This window comes from Eretmochelys imbricata, chromosome 6, assembly GCF_965152235.1.
Source record: "Eretmochelys imbricata isolate rEreImb1 chromosome 6, rEreImb1.hap1, whole genome shotgun sequence".
Lineage (NCBI taxonomy): Eukaryota > Metazoa > Chordata > Testudines > Cheloniidae > Eretmochelys > Eretmochelys imbricata.
In genome coordinates, this window is record NC_135577.1 from 104,969,216 (window position 1) to 104,989,532 (window position 20,317).

Consider the following 20,317-nt stretch of genomic DNA (forward strand, 5'->3'; position numbering starts at 1 on the left):
AAATTTCTGTGCCTGTTTCATTACTGTGCCTTTAAAAGTTGTTCGCCAATCACTGCGGAAGTGACATGGCACCTAGTGTATGTTACGGAAGAGCAATTCTAAATGTTTTGGAGCAGCCGCTGGCTTTCTGGGACATTCCAGATAAGAGCTGGAACATGTGGTGAAGACAAGTTGACTGAAGGAGAAATAACTGTTAACGTCTGAGAGAACCTGTTGATGAGAGAGAACTGTGACAGGACTGGCTTGGCAGCGTGCTGACTAACAGCCAGGCCATGGGCAACACTAAGGGAAGGGATTGCTAATTTCTTGGACCTCAACACTGGGACTATCCAGAGACAGACTGGTAGAACAGTGATCCTTACCAGGATTCCTGGATGATAAAGCTGCCAGTGAATAACGCAGAACTAAGGGCATTCAGGACACTGCTGTGAACTGGGAAACTTTACATCTTACATGAAGATCTAGTAGAAGCCTTTTATAAAGACAGCTTTCCTAGGGACTCAGATAATGTATTAGTATGATCTGAATTACCAAACTGGGGCAAAGAGATGATAGGCCTTCCTATGCAGATTATCAGTGATTTGTTATTACATGTGCTGTATACATATTTGGTTATTTTGTTTGAGAAGAAATCTCAATTGCTTATAGGCTAAACATTCCCATATATATATTTGATTTGCTTGTAATGTAGCTCAATTAAAGTTCAGGGATAGTCACTGACACCTGGTGGTCCGTAGAAGTGCCTGCGGTGGCCCACCATAAGTACTGATGCGTCCAGCGACTCCTCAATTATTTTATAGTAGGGTTGACAATTTTCCCCATGAAAATTGTGCTAAGGGTGGCTTTATCAACAATCATCACGACGAAGGGCCTGTTAAATTTAATGGTAGTTGAAGGATGAAGAAATTTGTTAACTGCTATCGCAGTGGCTGCTGCTGCCTCGGTGCCATTCTCATGAACATTCAACACGGCCTTGTGAACAGCCTGCAAGGAAATGAGGCAAATGTTACAGTGTGAGTACAGGACAGTGATCAGCAGCTGATATTGAACTTGTTGTGTTAGGAAATGGGAAGAATACAAACAGGACTGATACAGCCCAATGAAACCAGCTCCACTGAGTGGCAAATCTTCCCTGGACTTCAAGAGGAGTTTCCCCTGTGTCTGGACTCCAGGATCAAACCCAACAATATTAAGAGGCTGTTGCAGTTATTTCTCAATTGCAGTTCCACTGAGGAAAAAAAGATAGGCCTGCATGGATCAAGTCAGCTGCCGTTCTCCGCAAAAGAGAGGGATTTTTTTCTATCAATGATTACTATCACCAATTCCTCCTTAGCATCACAAACAGTCATTACGTTGAGACAGTACAAAGCTGTGTTCCAGCAGAAATGTCAAGGCGAACAATGACAAGAATCCATGGCACCGAGGCCCACAATTCTTCTCTTCAGTACAGCATCATACTGTGCATTGTTACTGCAGGACCTTAGTTACTCCAAACCCTAACTGGGTTCTTTACAGAGGTGCTGTGGAACCCACTCAGAACGTTCTTATTGTCCCAAATGTGACTTAGATAATATTATCCCAATGCTAAGCTAGGGTCAGATTCTGATGACCTTACTCCTTTTGAGTTGCAGCCTATTACCCACAGTTAAATCCTGGCTCCATTGAAGTCAAGGGCAACACTCTCATTGACTTCAGTGGGGCCAGGATTTCACCCGTCTCATTGGAATCTGAGGCAATACTTGAGGAAAAATGGTGCATAAGTGTATCACAACCTAGCTCTGGATTTGGAAGTGGTTGTCATTGCTGCTATTGAGACATTCTAGTCTGGGGGGCAAGGAATAGTTAAAGCCATTTTTTTTGTACTTGTGCCCATTCTTAATGTACCTGCTGCTCCCTAGGACAAGTTCCTTTTATAACAACCTTCAGAAACTACAGATGAAGGCTTGTGCTCTCTGTAACGAGCCTGTTTGTGCCCTAGTCTAGAGAAAACTGATTGAGTGCCAGCAGCCACTGAGGTCAGTGGGAGTTTTGCCAGTGGCTTCAGTGGGAACAGAATCGAGACCGTAAATAGTCTCGGATGTAAACTTTATACTCATGGGCACAGACAAATCCTGCTAACAAAACCATTTGTTCACTAACTTACTTTTGAAACATACAGGTCGGACGTCCCAGCAATTCCAGACAGATCAGCAAGGCTAGAGAACACATCAGTAATACCCATTTTCTTAAACAGGAGTTTCACATCGTAGGACCCCGAAATAGAAAACTTTGGAATGTACAGATTAATACTCCTGTCAACAAAGAACACAACATGATGGTGAAACATTGCACTCAGATAACACTATGGAGTACCTGCAATTTAATGACACCACATGGTGCTTTTCTGACTCCTGAGGTGTCTGCTGGTGGCATTTGTATTCTCTGTGTGATTTGTGTGTCTGAGTGAGGATTGAGCACCTAGAAGGGTCTAGGTGAGCCTTTTCTACATGCCTGGATGCTCCTGAACAGATGTGGTTGGACCATTGAACAAATGAATTTCTCCTGAGTCCATAACTTCATTTCAGAGCCCTGGTATGTACCTTTCAACAGACTTCTGTGGGATCAGGCGCAGTTGGAGGGACAAGGAGATGGTGGAGTGGAGACAGAGATTAGGGTAAGGAGGTTGGAGTCAATGGCACATGGCAGTTAATAAATCTCATTAGCAACATGAAAGAAGTAGGAACTTTCAAACACTCAACTGGCAACAAGATCAGTACTTGCTGCAGTCCTCGGACCTGCCAGACCTATTCAGATCAGTGGCCTGGCTAGAGTCCTAAGAGACCAACAGTTGGGATGCTGCATCCCGGGCTGTCAGAAGAGTTGGAATTGTACCTTCTGCAATGCTCTCCTCTAAGGCAGCTGGGGGATCATTTGAGAACTCTACTTACTCAACATGGAGAATACTGAACTGTGATACCTGCGTTAATATTTTGCCTTGCTCTGGAATTCTCTCTTAAATTACTATCAACCATCTAGCCGCATAACGGTGGGCAAAGGGTTACCTTTTTTGAAGTAATTTCTCCCATTTACACACAGTTTCTTTCAAGAGAGCAGCCTCCACCTGCTTCATCTTTCCTGCGTCAGGCAGAATAAATAATGCTTTGGCATTTCCATTGTACGGTATCTGCACCAACCAGCACGACAGCTGGTCATCATAGTGGCTTTCATAGTCGGTATCCTGGCGCATCATACTGACTTTAACGGAGGTTTTCTCATCCACCAAAAAATCCTCCTCGCGGGTGTGGAAAGGATTGAAAGGATTTTCCCAGGAGGCTTATCATCAAAAACAAAGAGAATGCAATTTAATAGTGGAGGGAGAGAGCAATTTGTTGGCAGAAATCAGACTAATTCAAAGGGAAGAAGCTCATAGATGGGGGTAACTCCACATTTATTTTGATGAAGCGATGTGTGTTTTGCAGGCGAGCGGCAGCAGCATCATTGATGTGCTGGAGTTTGGGGTAAATGGGTTATTAGTCAAGATGAAGAACCACTAAGTGAAATGAACAAATGTTGTTTGTTTTCTTTAAAGCGTTATTGCGGAGAGAAGAATAGGTCCCTTAAATATTTATTCTGATGTAATGCTCAGGGCCCCCCAAACTATTCCAAATCAAACTGTTGCTACCTAGAGATGTCAAACCAAATATTGTCTTCATTCTTCTTACCCCTAAGAGCCAACAGGGCACAGAACCACACTGGGTGAAGGCACAATCCCACTTGCAGCTCCAGGGACCAAGAGCCAAGAGTGTATGCTGCACCATTCCTAAGAATGGAAAATGGGCTCCCCTCTCCACAACCAGCAATGCCCCTCCCATTGCTGACTGGTGATAAGCAGAGCAAAGCTATAGCCTGCTCCACTCAGCTGGCTTGTGTTCCACTAGTGATGCAAAGAGGCAGCAGCCCTGGGGCTTCCCATACTGCTAGGAGTGTGGGAAATGCACATATTGTTTCATACATGCAGTAGAAGCTGACCTGAGAATAACAAATAAAATAATGACAGGTGACTGTAAATATTCCAGCCCCTTGCAGAACAATGTTTACACCAAGGTTTAGCAGTGGACTGGAAATCAGACTCAAGTCACTTCTTGTTTTAATTCTTTATTAGGAAGAATTTACCTAGCAGGTGCCTCAGCAGCTCTATAAATAAAACAGCTATTAAAATGATTTCTTGTAGGTGTTTTATATTCAATAGGTACCTAAAACACAATAAATGAACGTGACCACTCGGATAGAGTTTAAGGCCAGAAGGGAGCATTTGATCATCTAGTCTGACCTCCTGCACAACACAGGCTTTGGAATATCATCTGGTCATCCCTGCATTGCATCCGTTCTTGATTAGAAGACATAAGAAGTGGAGAATCCACCACTTCCCTTGGTAATTTGTGCCACTGGTTAATCACTCTCTGTTAAAAATTATTTCTAGTTTGAATTTGTCTTGCTTTGATTTCTGCCCGTTAGTTTTTGTTATTTCTTTTCTACCCTTCCAGAGTCCCTTCCAACTAAGGATCTTAAAGGAATTTTAAACTATTGGATCCCTCTTTTATGGTACATCAAATACATGTTTTTTGTCCTTCCCTTCAAGGCCCTGCACAATTTAGACCAGTTCTAGCTCTGTGCTCTACTATATTATGACAGTTTCTCTTAATTTATAGTAAAAGCAGCAACAATGTTTTCTTTGCTTTAGATCAAAATCAGCCATTCAAAGATTATAATGTAAATACATACCCAGCTGTGCTCCATGCCTTACCTTTGAAATAAATGTAGTTAACAAGAACCATTACAGTGTTTGGATCAAGAGAGCTGACTAGTTCCGGAATTTTCCCACGGGTTTTCTTCTCTACATAACCATTGATCTTTTTCTCAGCCTCTTTTAAATTATGGAAATTAGTAGGAAAATATTCTGTTTCATAAAAGGTTTTGACGTCTTGTAAAAACTTCTCTAGTGCTTTAAACTCAGCCGCTATAAAAAGGGCATTTCCCATACTTGTCTGGATCTTATTGTTAGGACAATTCATCATGTGGATGTGATGATGGAAACTTTCATGTATCTCCTCCTCCTGAATCTCTGTCAGGCTAAAGCCCATTCCTTCAAAAATCTGAGTCCGAGTGGTCGATTTAGCACCCATTGCCAGCATTGCAAAGGCAGTGGCAATGCTCACAGGAGAGAAGAACACATTCTTGTCTGCTTCCACTAATATAGCCTGCTTATAGAATCTGAATGTAAAGTCCGCATAGCTAGCACCTTGTTTGACACAGGCCTGGTTCAGGAGTGCATGCTCTTCCGTGTGATTTGTAACTTTATGGTCATCCTCACAGGTGGGGTGATGAGGAAAGTGATGGCAATGGGCAAGAGCATAAAGAGCAGCAAGTAACAAACACACAGAAAGGGCAGAATTCATTTTCCTTTCAAATTATTCTGTCACAAAATAGAATCAAACAATTAGAGGGGCAAAATTAATAGTGACTTTGGTAGCAATTAATGGCTCGTTGTTTGCATTAGTTGTCATAACAATTATTAATAAAATGTATATAAAAATAATGCATAACAAAGAACATGGCATATCTAACGTGACTATACATGATTATAAATCCCACTAAGGAATAATTCGGTTTAGTTTACTAATATGTCAGTTATAATAAAGATTGGAATATGCCTCGGCTGTTTAGGATATGTGATGAGTTCTTCTCCAGCAAAATTCTGGCGCTAGTGAGTGTAGTGGTCAGTAGTAACAGTGATGTAATTTTTTCCACCATAACTATGTTTCACTATTCAGTGGACACAATTAGAAAGGTTAAGAGGTCTAGCAAGAGTTGGAGCTGCAGCTCTTTAGCTCCCTCTAGTGGTGAAGTGGGAGAATTGAGGGAGTCTGCGGCCTGACTAATTTGCATATACCACTCTGACTCCCCCTGTAGCAGTGGTTCTCAAACTTTTGTACCGGTGACACCTTTCAAATAGCAAGCTCCTGAGTGCGACCCCCCCCCCCCCCCCGCTTATAAATTAAAAACACTTTAAAAATATTTAACGCTATTATAAATGCTGGAGGTGAAGCGGGGTTTGGGGTGGAGGCTGACAGCTCGCGACCCCCCAAGTAATAACCTTATGACATCCTTAGGGGTCACGACCCCCAGTTTGAGAACCCTGCTCTACAGGAAAACTGAGTGGCTCCCTACCTGCTAGCAGGTATAATTTGCATGTATGTCAGGAGTTCCATGAAGTACCAAAAGCTGCACAACCTGGGGTTTCCCTGGTGCCACACATACAACCTCTGATAAATGTGCGGGGTAATTGCAGGTATATGAAAAAGGAGGTAAGTGTGAGAATGTGGGGAGGTGAGGTTATCCACTGAGCCACTCTTAGCTGGGCAGTGGGTCCACATTGGGTAGCCGTGCCCAGATGGGCAAGAGGAACACCCATATCTTTTGAGTCTTACCTTAGAGAAAGGGGGTTTCTTTTTGAGTCCACTGGGGATTTGATAGGACCTAGGGGCAAGGACTGAGCTGAGCAGTGCAATGACAGCAGCAGCAACTAGAGGGACACTTGCAGGCTGGAGCAAGTCCCCAGCTGAAAGGAGTCCCTGCACCCACCTGACTGAGGTTGGGGTGGCCTGGACTTGCAAAGGAGGCCCAGGTGGAGTTTCAGCTGGGAGCCACAGTTCTAAAGGTTTTGACCACAAACACAATTCCCTATTACTTTAATAGCTTGTTGGTCTTGTCGTTTGTTTGTTTGTGTACCCTACATAAAATTTGGTTGTGTTCCCAAGTTTACCAGACAGTGAGCTGCTTGCTGGAGGGGAAGGTAACTTCCATGAAAGGTTAAATTTTAAATGTTCTAAAGCCAAAAGTCAGAGCATGGCCCCGAGTGGTGACTTACCCCAACCCGATTTATTTATTTTAAATTAAGCCCCATTTTCAGCCCAGTAGACAGTCAGATTCCCTATGTAATCACGCCCCTGTGTGTTTGGGGATACACCAAATAACTTCCAAGTAGAAAGGGAGGTTGACCTCAGTTTTTTAAGTATTTGTTGTTTTACATTCCCTGCCATCCCCCAAATCATAATCTTTAATCAACTCAGACAGTGATGCAGTTACATACTCTAATAACTACAACCCCAGCAGCACAGGACAGCTCTCACTTACTGTATTTAACCTGGAGGGGATAAGGCATGGCCAGCATTTTAACCTGCATTTTTCTAATTATCTGAGAGGTAGCACACTGGCTCCAATAGTTCCAGAAGCTTTTTTTTTTTTTTGTCTGCCTGAGTCAACAATCTCCCCCAGTCTAATTCCCATATCTGAGCAGAGTTTAATCCAGTATTTTAGAAAGCTTGTTAAATACAGAATATATGCTGCCTATAGCAAATTTATACTAGGCCGGGCTGAGGACCCTGCTTTCTACTTCTGTTGTACTGCAAAGATGTCATCAATTTCCATTTACCTTTCTCATAAACATTTTAATTTGTATTTTTGTCACAATTTTGACACTGGAAAAATTTTGGCAGACCATTTTAATTAGGCCTTTTTTTTTTTAAACAGATTCAGTGAAATGTCTCAACTGAAGAGATCAAAAAGGTGTGTTATACAACCTAGCAACATTTATACAATAGCCTTGGAAAAGCTGGGAGTCATCTTTAAGCCCAAGATCTGAGTCCAGAAATTAAAACGGTGCTAGACTTTGTTTCCCTGAGATTGGGTTGTCTATGGGAATAAAAAGGGAAACTAAATTCAGAAACAATGGCATTTTTCTTACCTTCTATCTACTCCCAAATTCTAATAGTAGGATCTGCAACGAGACATTCAATTATCTGTTCTAGGCTATTTTGAGGTTAGTCACCAGGAAAACATATAAATGTACTGCATTTTAAATGTTGTTTTCTCCCATCTCCCCCCAGTGAATGTGTCTTGGTAGGCTATGCCATTGTGAACGACACAGAAAGGGTGACCTAGCACAAAGGGGCACCTCAACAGCTTCCTAGTTGATTGGGTACTTTAAAGGCTCCTTGTGGCTTCAAAGGATATTTTATTCTAAGGGCTGGGCTCCCCATGCTGTTGCAATCAATGCAGCAGGGATCGATTTAGCGGGGCTAGTGAAGACCAGCTAAATCGAGAGCGTCTCCCATCGACTCAGCACTGTGAAGACATGGGGTAAGTTGACTTAGGCTACATCAACTCCAGCTATGTTATTCACGGAGTTGGAGTAGCAGAACTTAGGTCGACTTACCCCCATAGTGAGGACAAGTCCTAATATTAGTCTGAGTACACCTGCACTAGAACAGCAGGGTTTGCTGTTCCTTTGGATGTTTGCTTCTATCCTATTTCAGAGTAATGAATCCATTGTAACAGCTATCGGGAACAAAGTCCCAAACATGTGAATGAGATAATCCTAGCACCAAATTGGCAAAAACCATAAATAACATCAATTCAAAGTCTCTAAGGAAAAATGAATACATAACTGTACTTACATAATCAAAGGGTTCCTGCTGTATTCATCTGACCTGGATTGCGCCTTACACCACTACTTATATTGCTAAGCAATACTCGGATGAATTTCCACTATTACACATTAAACAGGTCAAATAAAAATGACCAATAAGGGCACAGAGTGAATACTGGACTGAACCTGGGTGAGTGCCCTCATCACTGGGGTAAAAGTTATAAGGGAAGGGACTATTTCTCTTCTGGCTGCTTTGTGAATCATGAACGACAACAAATGTAAGACACTAGAACCTGGGTCTTAAGAGCCTGGGGACAGTTGATGTTCCCACAACACCACTAGGAGGCCATGCAAAGCAACATCCATGGAGCAATGTGGAGATTAGGTGCCACAGGAAGTACCACCCAAAGGCTCCAGAGGGACAGCACCCTGTGACCCTCTGATTGGCCCACGTGCACTATTTAACCCTGAAGGGTGCTCAAGGAAGCTGTCTGGGCAGCTGTATACACTTCTGACTTGCTGTGACTTCAGACTGCACCTTGCTTTCTGATCTCTGTCTTCTGACTTCAGTCTGACTCTGGCCCCCTGATTCCAGCCTGGCTGTGCCTCTGATCTCCAGTCTCTGACCCCAGCCTCAAGCTTATTGATCCTGGTGATTACGCCAATCCTTGCGCACTGTCTACAGCCTCATGGCTGTCCTTGACTTGTGGACACCAGCTCAGCAGTGACCATTAGGCCAGACCACCTATATCCCACTCCCTTAGACCAAAGTCCCCTTGTGAATCCAGCCTGAAAAAAAAAATCCCCAAACCTATGAAGTGAAGGTGTATAAAATTCACAAATAGTCTTGAGTAGGCTGAAACTGCATTTTTCACCAAATAAACTATTCATCCGAAAAATTTCATCCACCTTTATTCATATCTGTGGTGTTAGGGTGGCCAGACAAACTACAATGGTCTGATACAGGTGTGGGCTCAACATATCATCTCCTTTATTAAACATGTGATGCATGCATGTTCTCAAAGTACGCGGGAGGGAGCAAAGGTTTGGGAGGGGTGGGGGTTTATAGTCATGAGAAAGCCTTTTGTAGTATTTTCTGTGTTTCAACCAGTGGGATAAGCACCCAGAATGCAGTATGTGGACAATATGTTATAAACTGGAAAAACATATTCTAAATGTTTGTCTTGATCGAGCATTCTCCCCCAATCTATAGACAAGCATCTATCAACCCCAGACAAAAGATTCCTCCTTCTGAGTGACTTCGCCCATTTGAGCAGTTTCCTTCAACAGAGCACCCTCCACCTGCTTCCTTCTTCAAGCAGGGAGAACAATGCAGCAGCATTTCCCTTTAAATGTATTTTTATCCACCAGCAAGGCAATTTCTCATCATATTGATCTTCATACCACCCTATTTCACTTTAACAGATGTATTCCCATTAACCAACCAAACAACAACAACAAGCCCTCTTCTTTGATCAAATTTGGACGAAATGGTTTTTCCCGGTGGTCTTACGATAAAAAGGAAGAAAAGGCCATTGAGTGCTTGTGGGAAAGGGAGTTATTAGTATAAATCAAGCTAATTAAAAGGTAACAAGCCCACAGTTGGAAGTTTAAATGAACTCGAAGCTAATTTTCACATGGGGATTTTTTATCTGCAATGTACTAACCAGCCTATTGGCAGCAGCATCTCTGATGCATTGGGTTTCTGTATAAATCTTTGTGAGATACAATGAAACGTCAAATGAACAAATATCATCTGGTTTTTCTAAAATTATTATTTTGAGTGAAGCAAATGCCCTTTATTAAATACTTATACTGCTATTAAATTGGAAATGCCAAATCTGCCGAAAACTGCTATGGATCACGTGATGGTAACTACAAATGTATAGTCGTTAATAAAGCAAAACATTTTCTTCATGCTTCCTACCACCGGGAGCTAGTAGGCACAGATCCATGGTGGGGTAGTATCGAATTGCACTGGGGTAGAGGAGCTCTTGGAGAGACATTGTGCATCTCTGAGGAAGAAATGGTCCCCGATCTCCAGGGGCCATGGGAGTAGCATGCACACTGCAGCATCCTTTGCAATGATGCAATGTCTGTTCAGCGAGGTCCACCCATCAGCACCTCACCTACCTGCCCTTGATCAGTCAGTTTCACTTCTTTGGTATTTCAGATCTCATAATATTGCACAACAGGAAAAGCCTGAATTTCTAATGTAAAAGGCATACTAGAAAAAGAACACTTTAAAAGGCAAATTGTTAAACAAAAAAACCCCCTCATACCTTCATTATATTTACTAAAGAAGGAAAACGGAGCCCATTTTTAAAAATCCTTTGCACGGCCCCTCTGTGCTTTACCTTGTTTCAATGAACAAGGTAAATATTGTTATCTCCCTTTTACAGATAAGAATACAGAACCACAGGGCAAACTTTGGGGACATTCCCAAGGTTACAATGGACGTCTGTGATACAATTGGCCAACCCCATGCTTCCCATCCCAAGTTGATTGCAACATGGAACACGAGCAGGGCAATGCGACAGTCTGGTCATGAAGTTTAGTGTTGGTGAAATAGATACACACTTTTGATTTTTCATTTGATTTTTCATCTCTTTTTTGCTGTATAGAGGAAGAGTCAAAATAAACATGTGCTATCCTTACCGAAAGACTTTCCAGATGGGATCAGTCTCAAATTAGGTGATCTTACAGGCCAGACTTTTCACTGTTTGTATTATGTTAGCACTTACACAGCAGCTAGACACCTGCCGCTTGCCCGTGCCAGCCGAGTGGGGCTCCAGGGCTTGGAGTGGGGCTGTTTCATTGCTGTGTAGACTTCTGGGCTTGGGCTCCAGCCCAAGCTCTGAGACCCTCCTACTCCCAGGGTCCTAGAGCCCAGGCTCCAGCCTGTGCCTGGAAGCCTACACAGCAATGAAACAACCTTGCAGTCTGAGCCCCATGAGCCTAAGTTGGCTGGCCTGGGCCAGCCCTGGGTGTCTAGTTGCTGTGTAGACAGACCCTTACAGGTCTCAAGCAAGATTGGGGCCCCATTATGCAAGATGCTATACATACAAATCATAAGAGAAAGTTCCTATGCTGAGGAATTTACGGCCTAAAAAGGCAAGACAGCTAAAGGAAGGATTATTATCCTCACTGTTTCAGAGTAGCAGCCGTGTTAGTCTGTATTCGCAAAAAGAAAAGGAGTACTTGTGGCACTTTAGAGACTGAATGCATCCGATGAAGTGAGCCGTAGCTCACGAAAGCTTATGCTCAAATAAATTTGTTAGTCTCTAAGGTGCCACAAGTCCTCCTTTTCTTTATCCTCATTGTACAGCTGTGGATATGAGACACATGGAGAGATTAAGTGACTTGCCCAATTTATACAGGGAGACTGGCACAGCTGGGAACCAAACCCAGATCTCCTGTGTCCCAGCCCAGCACCTTAATTATAGGACCATCCTTCTCTGCAATTACAGTCTTTCATTAAAAGACAATTGACAGCGTCCTTCCCCTAGGTCTCAGTCAGGAATTCAAAACGTGTAATTGCTATAAATGTGTGCGTGGATTACATGCATGTATAGTTAACAAGCACCATGACAGTGAGTGCCTTAAGAGCCTTGATTAAGTCATTATTTTTCCATAGCTTTTTTTCTCTGGGTGATTACTGATCTATCGCTCAGCTTGTGGGGATTCTTGCTGTCACTAGAAAAAAGGAGGCTTAGGTTCTATTCTTGGCTTGGCCAGAAGTCTGCTGAGAGATCTTGGGCAAGTCACTTCACCTTTCCGTGGCTCACTTTCCCCATCAGTAAAATGGGGGAAGTGATAGTGAATTTGTCAAGTGCTTTGAGACCTATTGATGAAAAGTGCTATATGAGAGCTAGATTTTATTATGCCTAAAAGCTTTTGTCATCATCTAATAAACTCTTTAGTGGCTGCAGTTGCTGCACTACAAAAAGGGCATTTCCCATCATCAGCTGGATCTCACTGTCAGGATCGTTTAGCACATGTGGGAGATGAAAACCTTCAGCATCTCCTTCTTTGAATCTCTCTCAGCTTTCCAGAATCTACCTTAGGGCTTGTCTTCACTATCGTGCTGCAGCTGCGCCAATGTAGTGCGTCTGGTGAGCACTCCCACCGATGTAATTACTCCACCTCAATGAGAGGCGGAAGCTATGTCGGCAGGAGAGCGTCTCCCACTGACATAGTGCGGTGTAGACACCGCTTTAACTTAACGTAACTCACATCACACAGGGGGGTGGCTTTTCACACCCTTGAGCGACTTAAATTACATCAACTTAAGTGGTAGTGTAGACAAGAGTGGCAGATTTATCATCAGCATTGCAAAGGCAGCAGAAATGATCATAAGAAAGAAGAAAATATTTTTGTCTGATGCATTTGCAGAAATCTGCTTGTAGAATCTAAAGGCAAAGTCAGCATTACCAGGAGCTATTTTGAGAAGACCATGTCCCCATGCACATTATCTCTTTCAACCTGGATATCGCCTCAGTATGACTGGTATCTTCACGATCATCATGGCCTTTGAGGGGACCGGGCTGGGGATGACAATGGCCGATCGCATGTAGCCCAGCAAGTAACAAACACAGCCAGAGGGTAGGTTTTCTCTTTCATAGGAGTTATCCTGCAAAATGAAAGAGCCATTAAATCTGTAGAAATTAGTAATGTAATTAGTTAGTAAACAGTTATTATCATTTAGTACCTAGTATTGTTCATCATAAATAACAGAGGAAAATATTTTTAAAACAATTAACTGTCATGTTCTACTTAGTATTTCTGACAGCATGAAATGGGGAAAATAAATCCCATCATTAAACAAATGAATTGAATTTGTTTATATCATAATTCTCTTTAAGGTAACTACAGGTCCCAATTTCCCTGAGTTCCCACAGTGGCAAAGCTGGAAACTACGGTGTTGCGTCCCAAAGGCCAGTGCTAATCATTACCCACAACTTTAAATCCCTTTCCAGGTTTTGTTTATTGATCCCTTAAATGTAATCAAAATACATGATTTCAAAACCTTCAGTGAAAAGTTCTTACCATCCATCTGAGCTGCTCCTTTTTCCATTATTTATATGTTCTGAAAAGTATGGAGCCAAATGCCCACTTTTAAAATACTCAACTGAGAAAATAAAACTGATCAGAGCGGATGCAAAGCAAACAATGCCAAAACTGGATTATTTGGATACCTGTGACTAGGTGTCCACACACAACAGGGAATAGAGCCAAAGCAACAAGAGAGTCAGGAGGGCCCTGTTCCACAGACAGTTGCTGTGGCCAGCTTGTTTGCTAACCCCTGGCATGTGGCATCTTCTCTGCTGCCCTCTGTGACAACATGCACTTAGACCTCCACGGGGTCTGTGTGCCCCGGAGTCTGGCATGAAAATAACACAGATAAAATTGATTTCGGCCTCCTATTTGGAATAAAAACATATGTATTTATTTGCACAAGCACTTAGGCATTGACCTGACCCACTGAAGTCAACGGTAAAACCCACTTTGATGTTTTTAAGAGCAGAGTTAAGCCAATGCTGAGACTTCTGAAAATCCGAGGTGAAATTATAATGATTATTTTTCCATATGATAAGCTATCCCATTGCTCATTTTACATTGGTTAGTTGTCGTTAGAGATCAGTCTGAACTGTGACCTTCTGTTTGTGGAATCATATTACCCCAAAGTTTGAGCCAGTCCTAGTTTGGAACTCTCTCCAGTGTTTGCTCTTACTAGTGCACTGAGGAACATTTCTTCTCTTTGCCTCCCTTAACATCACTGACCCAGATGGCTTCCATCTCCGTCACTGTACCGTGTCCCCAACCACAACTTTCTAATCAACAGTGGATAGAAATGGTATATGGGATCTACTGGAGGCTCAGGGGGAGGGAAGGCAAGATTCATTATCAAAAGCTAAGCCCAGAAAACAGGCAAAGTCTGGACTGGTTCTTATTGTCTGCGAATTGATGTACCTATCCACCCCTGCAATACATCACTATGCAACTTCCCCTACTCCTCCACGGAGCAGATCCATGGCAGGGAGGATATGTCCTAGTGGGTATGATGCCAATGAAAGAGTTAATCAGGTCACTAAAGATTCTAGGTGTCCTGCCCTCAGGTTCATTGATCAACCAGTAAGATGTTTTCGGATGATGGAATGCTTTTAAGTTTATGCCTTTAGTAGATCTTAGGCAGGTGGGGTTCATGAAAACCAGTCTGAGCTAGCCTCCTACCCTTGTGAACATTCCAGCGCTCCTGCTAATGATGATAACTGAATTAATCTCTTAAACACAGTTGGTCTACTAATTTGCGTCAACACTCCTATTCACTCTAACTTCAAACTCAACACCCAAGTATTGCAGCATATATGAAATCATCTGCTCTTCTGAGACCTGCAAAATAGGCTAACACAATGCTTCTGAGCATCACACTACTTTATATAGTATAAGAACTAGGGTCCTTTTCACAATAACTATTTCCCACTGACCCATCTTTGACAGAAGGCAGTACAAATCACTGGCATACTCTACAGATATCGGACTACTGAAAATTACAGGGGATCCAATTGTGCACTACATTACTCTAGATTTACATCAGTGTAACTCCACTGACTTCAGAGAATTACTCCAGATTTACAAAAAGAACAGGAGTACTTGTGGCACCTTAGAGACTAACAAATTTATCTGAGAATAAGCTTTCGTGAGCTACAGCTCACTTCATTTTCCACTGAATGCATCCGATGAAGTGAGCTGTAGCTCTCGAAAGCTTATGCTCAAATAAATTGGTTAGTCTCTAAGGTGCCACAAGTACTCCTTTTCTTTTTGCGAATACAGACTAACACGGCTGCTACTCTGAATCCAGATTTACAAAGGTAAAACTGGAATAGGACTGGGGCCTATGTCTGAGTCCCACAGTTCCCATTCCCAACTTCTTGTTCTATGAAAGGATTTAGCCATTTTCACTAAGTTGTTTTATACCATGAGCACTGATGCCTTAACTAACACATGAAATTCATGCAGAAATTAAAATAGTGATTGATGGAATCTCATTGCAAACCAAGTAACTTCAGCTGGAGTATATTTCTAGTTTATAAATACTGCCTCTGTGGATTCTTTAGCGGGGCCATAGAATGTACACACTGAAAGATTTCTGTGGCAGACATGTTTTGCCTGGTAGTTCTCCAGAAAACCAGTTATTTATGAATAAGAATAAAACAAAATTTAGATTTAAAATGTGGTATGGCACATAACTACTACTATTGCGTAACGCCACTGCAGCCAATAGAATTATGCTGATTTACCCCTGTGGAGGATCTACCCTGAATGTATTGATATCTATCAGCAAAAGATCTTGTTTGCAATTTCAAAATATATATGGGGCTGGCCTGTTCTTTCACCTCCACCCTTTCCTATGTTGGTTCTCTGTATCTGTTTTCCTCTGGGGACAAAGGCAGTAGACAAGTTGCTGCTGTGGGCTCCTGCCTCAGGTGTGTCTGGAAGAAGAGAGGCCTTTCATTTTGGATGGGGAAATCTAGAAAGGTCTGAGGAAAGATAGCCCAAGAAAGTAAGCTACGGGAAAGATCTCAAGAAGCCTGTTTGAGACTAGTACTCGCTAGGAAGCCAAAATATAACCAGAAGGGAAGCACCAGTCTAGACCATGGATGGCCTCCATTGTTGCTGCTAGTGTTTCTATATTTTGCTAGCATATATCAAATCCTTTCTCTTTAAAACTGTGTCTGCTGTTTTCTTTATTGGTTCTGAACACAGGTACATTAGAAACATTCAGGCTGTAAGAATCTCAGATATTTAATATCTTCAGTAACAATTTAGAAAAGCAGGAAAAGAGGACATGCATGACATTCATAGTAAATTGAAAGAAATTTCAAATGCTACTAAGGAAAAAAAAGTAATAAAAAAGGGGACTGTGATGGGGTGGGAGTTCCTGTCTAGTGCGGAATGAATTCATCCCATCCCTCAACTGTCCTTTACCTCACAGCAGTGAGGTCTAAGGATTAAAGTCAATATAGTTACCCTGACTCTCAGGGCAGTAAGGCCTTGGGGCCGGACTCAATATGGCTGCCCTAGTTTGCAGGGCAGCAAGGCCCTTTTTACAGAGTTTACTCTGATTCGCAGGACAGTGAGGCCTAGTGACCAGAGTCAATGGAGTTGCCCTGAGCCACAGGGCGGAAAGGCCTAACGGCCGGAGTCAATAGAGTTTACCGTGAGCTGCAGGGTGGTAAGGCAAACTGGTGAGAATCAATTGGCCACCACCTGGGGTGGGGCTGGAGACCGGAATAAGGGGACCTGGACCCACCCTGCTCCACCTGGTCCCAGCCCAGGGCCCTAACAGTGGCACGGTATTCCACACTGAGTCACGCCAACTTCCCACTGGACTATAGCTAGTCCCCCCACATATCCCGGGCCACTTCCTACCATGTCTCTTGGAACTGTAGCTGAAGTGTCTTTGGGGTCTCTGGGCTTTTCGGCACGTGAGGTCCCCCAGTGACTCTGGTCTGTCTCAGAAGTCCACAGGCACTTGGGCGTCCATTTGGTTTTCTGAAGTTCCGGCTTCCATGGTCAGTGGTTCCAGCTGCTCCCTGGCTGGGGCAGGCAAGGAGCATCCTTCCTCTCTGGTGGTCAGCCCTGACTGAGCTGAACTGCTCATTCTTATACAAGTGCTACACCTCGAGCATGCCCGATAGGGACATGGCTTCCTCCAGCCACACTGAGGAATTAACCCTTCCCTGTCCAATGTGGGGTGAGTTCACTCCATCACAGGAATTAAGATTAGAAATGTGAGCAGAAGAGAACAAAATGAAATTCAGCTTGGAATGGGAGGAAATGCAGGTTAATACACCTGGAAAATGAAGAGCCAAATCAGATATTCAATTAAAAAGAATTCTGGAAATTAATGGAGACAAATGTAAGGGGGCTGGTAGACAGCAAATTAGACATGGATACGCAATGGCTGGTGGAATTTTTGGCTTCATATTTGCAGGCATCCTCACATCATGAAATAGGAAGGTAATGAACCTTTTCTGCATGGCTTTGATGCTACTGTTCCTGGAACGCTGCATATAGTTTGCTACTAGAAATATATTCATAAATTGGAGAAAGTTCAGATAAGAAAAGTAAGTAGGGGGTTGAAGGGACTTACAAAGAAATATTACAATTGTTAAATACATATTTGTTGGCTAACTGACTAATAAGTAAGGCTAAGATTTTGTCAGGGATTTTTTTAGTAAAAGTCAGACAGGTCATGGGCAATAATGAAAAATTCATGGAAGCCTGTGACCTGTCCCTGAGTTTTACTAAAAATATCCATGACGAAATGGGTAGCATGGGCAGCTGCGGGGGAGCTGGGAGCTCCAGGGGCCCCCACCACAGCTGGGAGCTCAGAGTTCCAGGGTCCCCTTCTGCTGGTGGCTCAGAGCTGTGGGGATCCCCCTTGCCGCCCGCAGCGGCCAGGAGCTGCAAGGTCCCCCCTGCCACCTGGGGCAGCAGGGAGCTGCAGGGGTCCCCCCGCCACCCATGGTGGCAGGGAGTGGTGTGGGTCTCCCCTGATGCCCTCAGTGGCCGGGATCTCTTTGTGGTCCTCCCCACTGCTTGCGGTGGCCAGGAGCTGCGGGGAGTCTACCTGCTACCCGTGGCAGCTGGGGACCCTGCAGCTCCCAGCTGGCGCTAGCTTCCTCCTTAGAAGAGCTGGTCACATTTTCCAGTGGAGCAATTTTCTGTTGGAAAAGGTTGATGTGACAAAATCTAAAAGTTAACATTTTCAAGAGGAAATTTTCAAAATATTTCAAAATATTCCATTTCAACATTATTGTTTAGATTTTGTTTAATATATGTCAAAACAATATATTTCAGCATTTTGCCTCAACGTTTCGATACAAATAAAACAAAATGAAAAATTCTGAGATTTTGACTGTTCATCCTGATTTGGAATTAAATGAAATTTCAAAATCTTAGATTTTCTCTGGGAACAGAATTTTCATTATTTTGACCACTATAATCCTCAAAGCATATAATTCTGCTTAATGTTGCAATCCTTGAGGGTTGGCAACCGTGCTACAGCTGTCGACTAGGGGACTTTGGGCCTGATCCAAAGCCTATTGAAGCCAATGAGAAGACAATCATTAACAAAGGGCTTTGGGTCAGGCACTTAGTTCAAGATTTATGCTTCAAGTGGAGGTCCTGAATGATAACCAAGATGGCAGTAGTTACACTTATCCATTACATGCACTGTTTAGAGTTGTTTGGGATTATTTTTTTAATATAGGGAGAAGACATACATTTCATAAATATTTGAGAGATGAAAACAAAGAGGGAGAAGAATTATTTAGGATTGCTACAATGGGTTTTAACGATGAGTAATAACATGAAATTAAAAACAGGAAAAATTTGGGATGAATATTAGGGAAAACTTCCTGACAGTGAGCTTTATTTGAATAACTTCCCTTAGGAAAAAACAAAAAATATTATTGAAAAATAGATTGGTTTACATTTGATATACGCTATTCCATTGAATAATAGTCTGATATTACAAAAATTATACTACTTACAAACATACTAAAAATTATTTCTGTAACCTAAGAATTACCATCTCTAATCATGTAAGTAATAAAAATGATGAGACCTCCAAAAATTATTAAAAACATATGTTACTCCTTACTATAATACTAAAAATGCCTTTAATTAGAAGAACAGTTAACCAAGTGTTCCCTTTTAATTACTTCCATTCAAGACACTGAGTTGTGATTCAGAGAATTATCTTTGTCAAGGCATGTAGATCTAATGGACCATATTCTGCTCTCATTTACACCTGTACTGCACCAATGAATTTGGTCGTATGCACTGCAGGGATAGTTTCCAGTGGCCCTCCGAGTTACTGTTAATTCATGCCTCAATTGAGCTGAGTCTGGAATTATTTATCAAAAATAAATGATCTCATTTTAATTCATGTGTTTACATTTTTAAAGCATGTTTGCTCTAATCCTCTAGGGATGATTGGCTGGTTCCAAACAGGGATGTATGTGAACTTCACTCAATTGCTCCAAAACAATACTTGGAATAGAATGTCATATAAAATTAGGCCTAGTCCTGCACATCCAAACTCCCCAGGAGGTCAATGGTGCATCCTCTGGTGCCTGAACACAGGGTTACAGGAACCTTATTGAGGTCACTGGGAGTTTAGGGTGCACAAGAAATACAGGACTGGACCTTATCTAGCATTAAAATATGATCTTCTCATTGCCATACACAGAGGCTTTATCTCAGTGCTCACACAACTTGACCTTACAACACAGGTCTTTGGCACAGCTGACCACTGTTTGTCACAGATGGCCCATTTACAGGAGTAGCTAGAGTAGTCAGCACAGAAGTAGAGTGACTCCAATTATTCCTCTCCAGCAGGACCCAGAGACTGATGATGGACAACCGTCTTCTTCTCCAAAAACCCTCATGTATAGAGACCCATGGGGACCTATCTTATCCCTTCTCCTTCTCTTCAATAACTACATGAGATCCCTGAGAGGGGATAGACCCATGGGAGTATTATTACCACCATGGTATCCTTAATTCCATAGGACAATAAGCTGATGTTGCATATGTCAGGTTCCATAGACTCAGCCTATATCACTACACAGATGTCACAAACCTCAAGGAGATCAGCATCTGGATGAAGAACTAGCCTAAATGCTGGTCTGGCAAGACTGAAGAGGTGTTGATGAGAGGGGAAAACACGCAAAGAGAAAGCTGGGACATTTCCTTCCCTTACTTTGAACATGTCTGCTCCATGTTCATCAAATTTTGTGTGAAGTTGCCTCTGGTTCCTTTTTTATCCTCACTAAG

General features: G+C 42.6%; 1 protein-coding gene across 1 annotated transcript; it reads right to left on the minus strand.

The window, feature by feature from the left end:
• Positions 1–789: 789 nt before the first annotated feature.
• Positions 790–5,435, minus strand: LOC144266123 (alpha-1-antitrypsin-like). Its single transcript, XM_077819315.1, has 4 exons — positions 4,784–5,435; positions 3,042–3,312; positions 2,144–2,291; positions 790–984 (listed from the first exon to the last, which is right to left on the minus strand). The coding sequence occupies exons 1-4, from the start codon at positions 5,433–5,435 to the stop codon at positions 790–792; spliced, it is 1,266 nt and encodes a 421-aa protein (XP_077675441.1).
• Between the last annotated feature and the right edge of the window lie 14,882 nt (positions 5,436–20,317).

Coding starts and splice junctions, on each gene's coding strand:
- LOC144266123 (XM_077819315.1), bottom strand. CDS start 5,435: ATGAATTCTGCCCTTTCTGTGTGTTTGTTACTTGCTGCTCTTTATGCT. Junction 3,313..4,783: donor TAACTACATTTATTTCAAAG/GTAAGGCATGGA, acceptor TTTGATGATAAG/CCTCCTGGGAAAATCCTTTC. Junction 985..2,143: donor CCGACCTGTATGTTTCAAAA/GTAAGTTAGTGA, acceptor ATTTCCTTGCAG/GCTGTTCACAAGGCCGTGTT.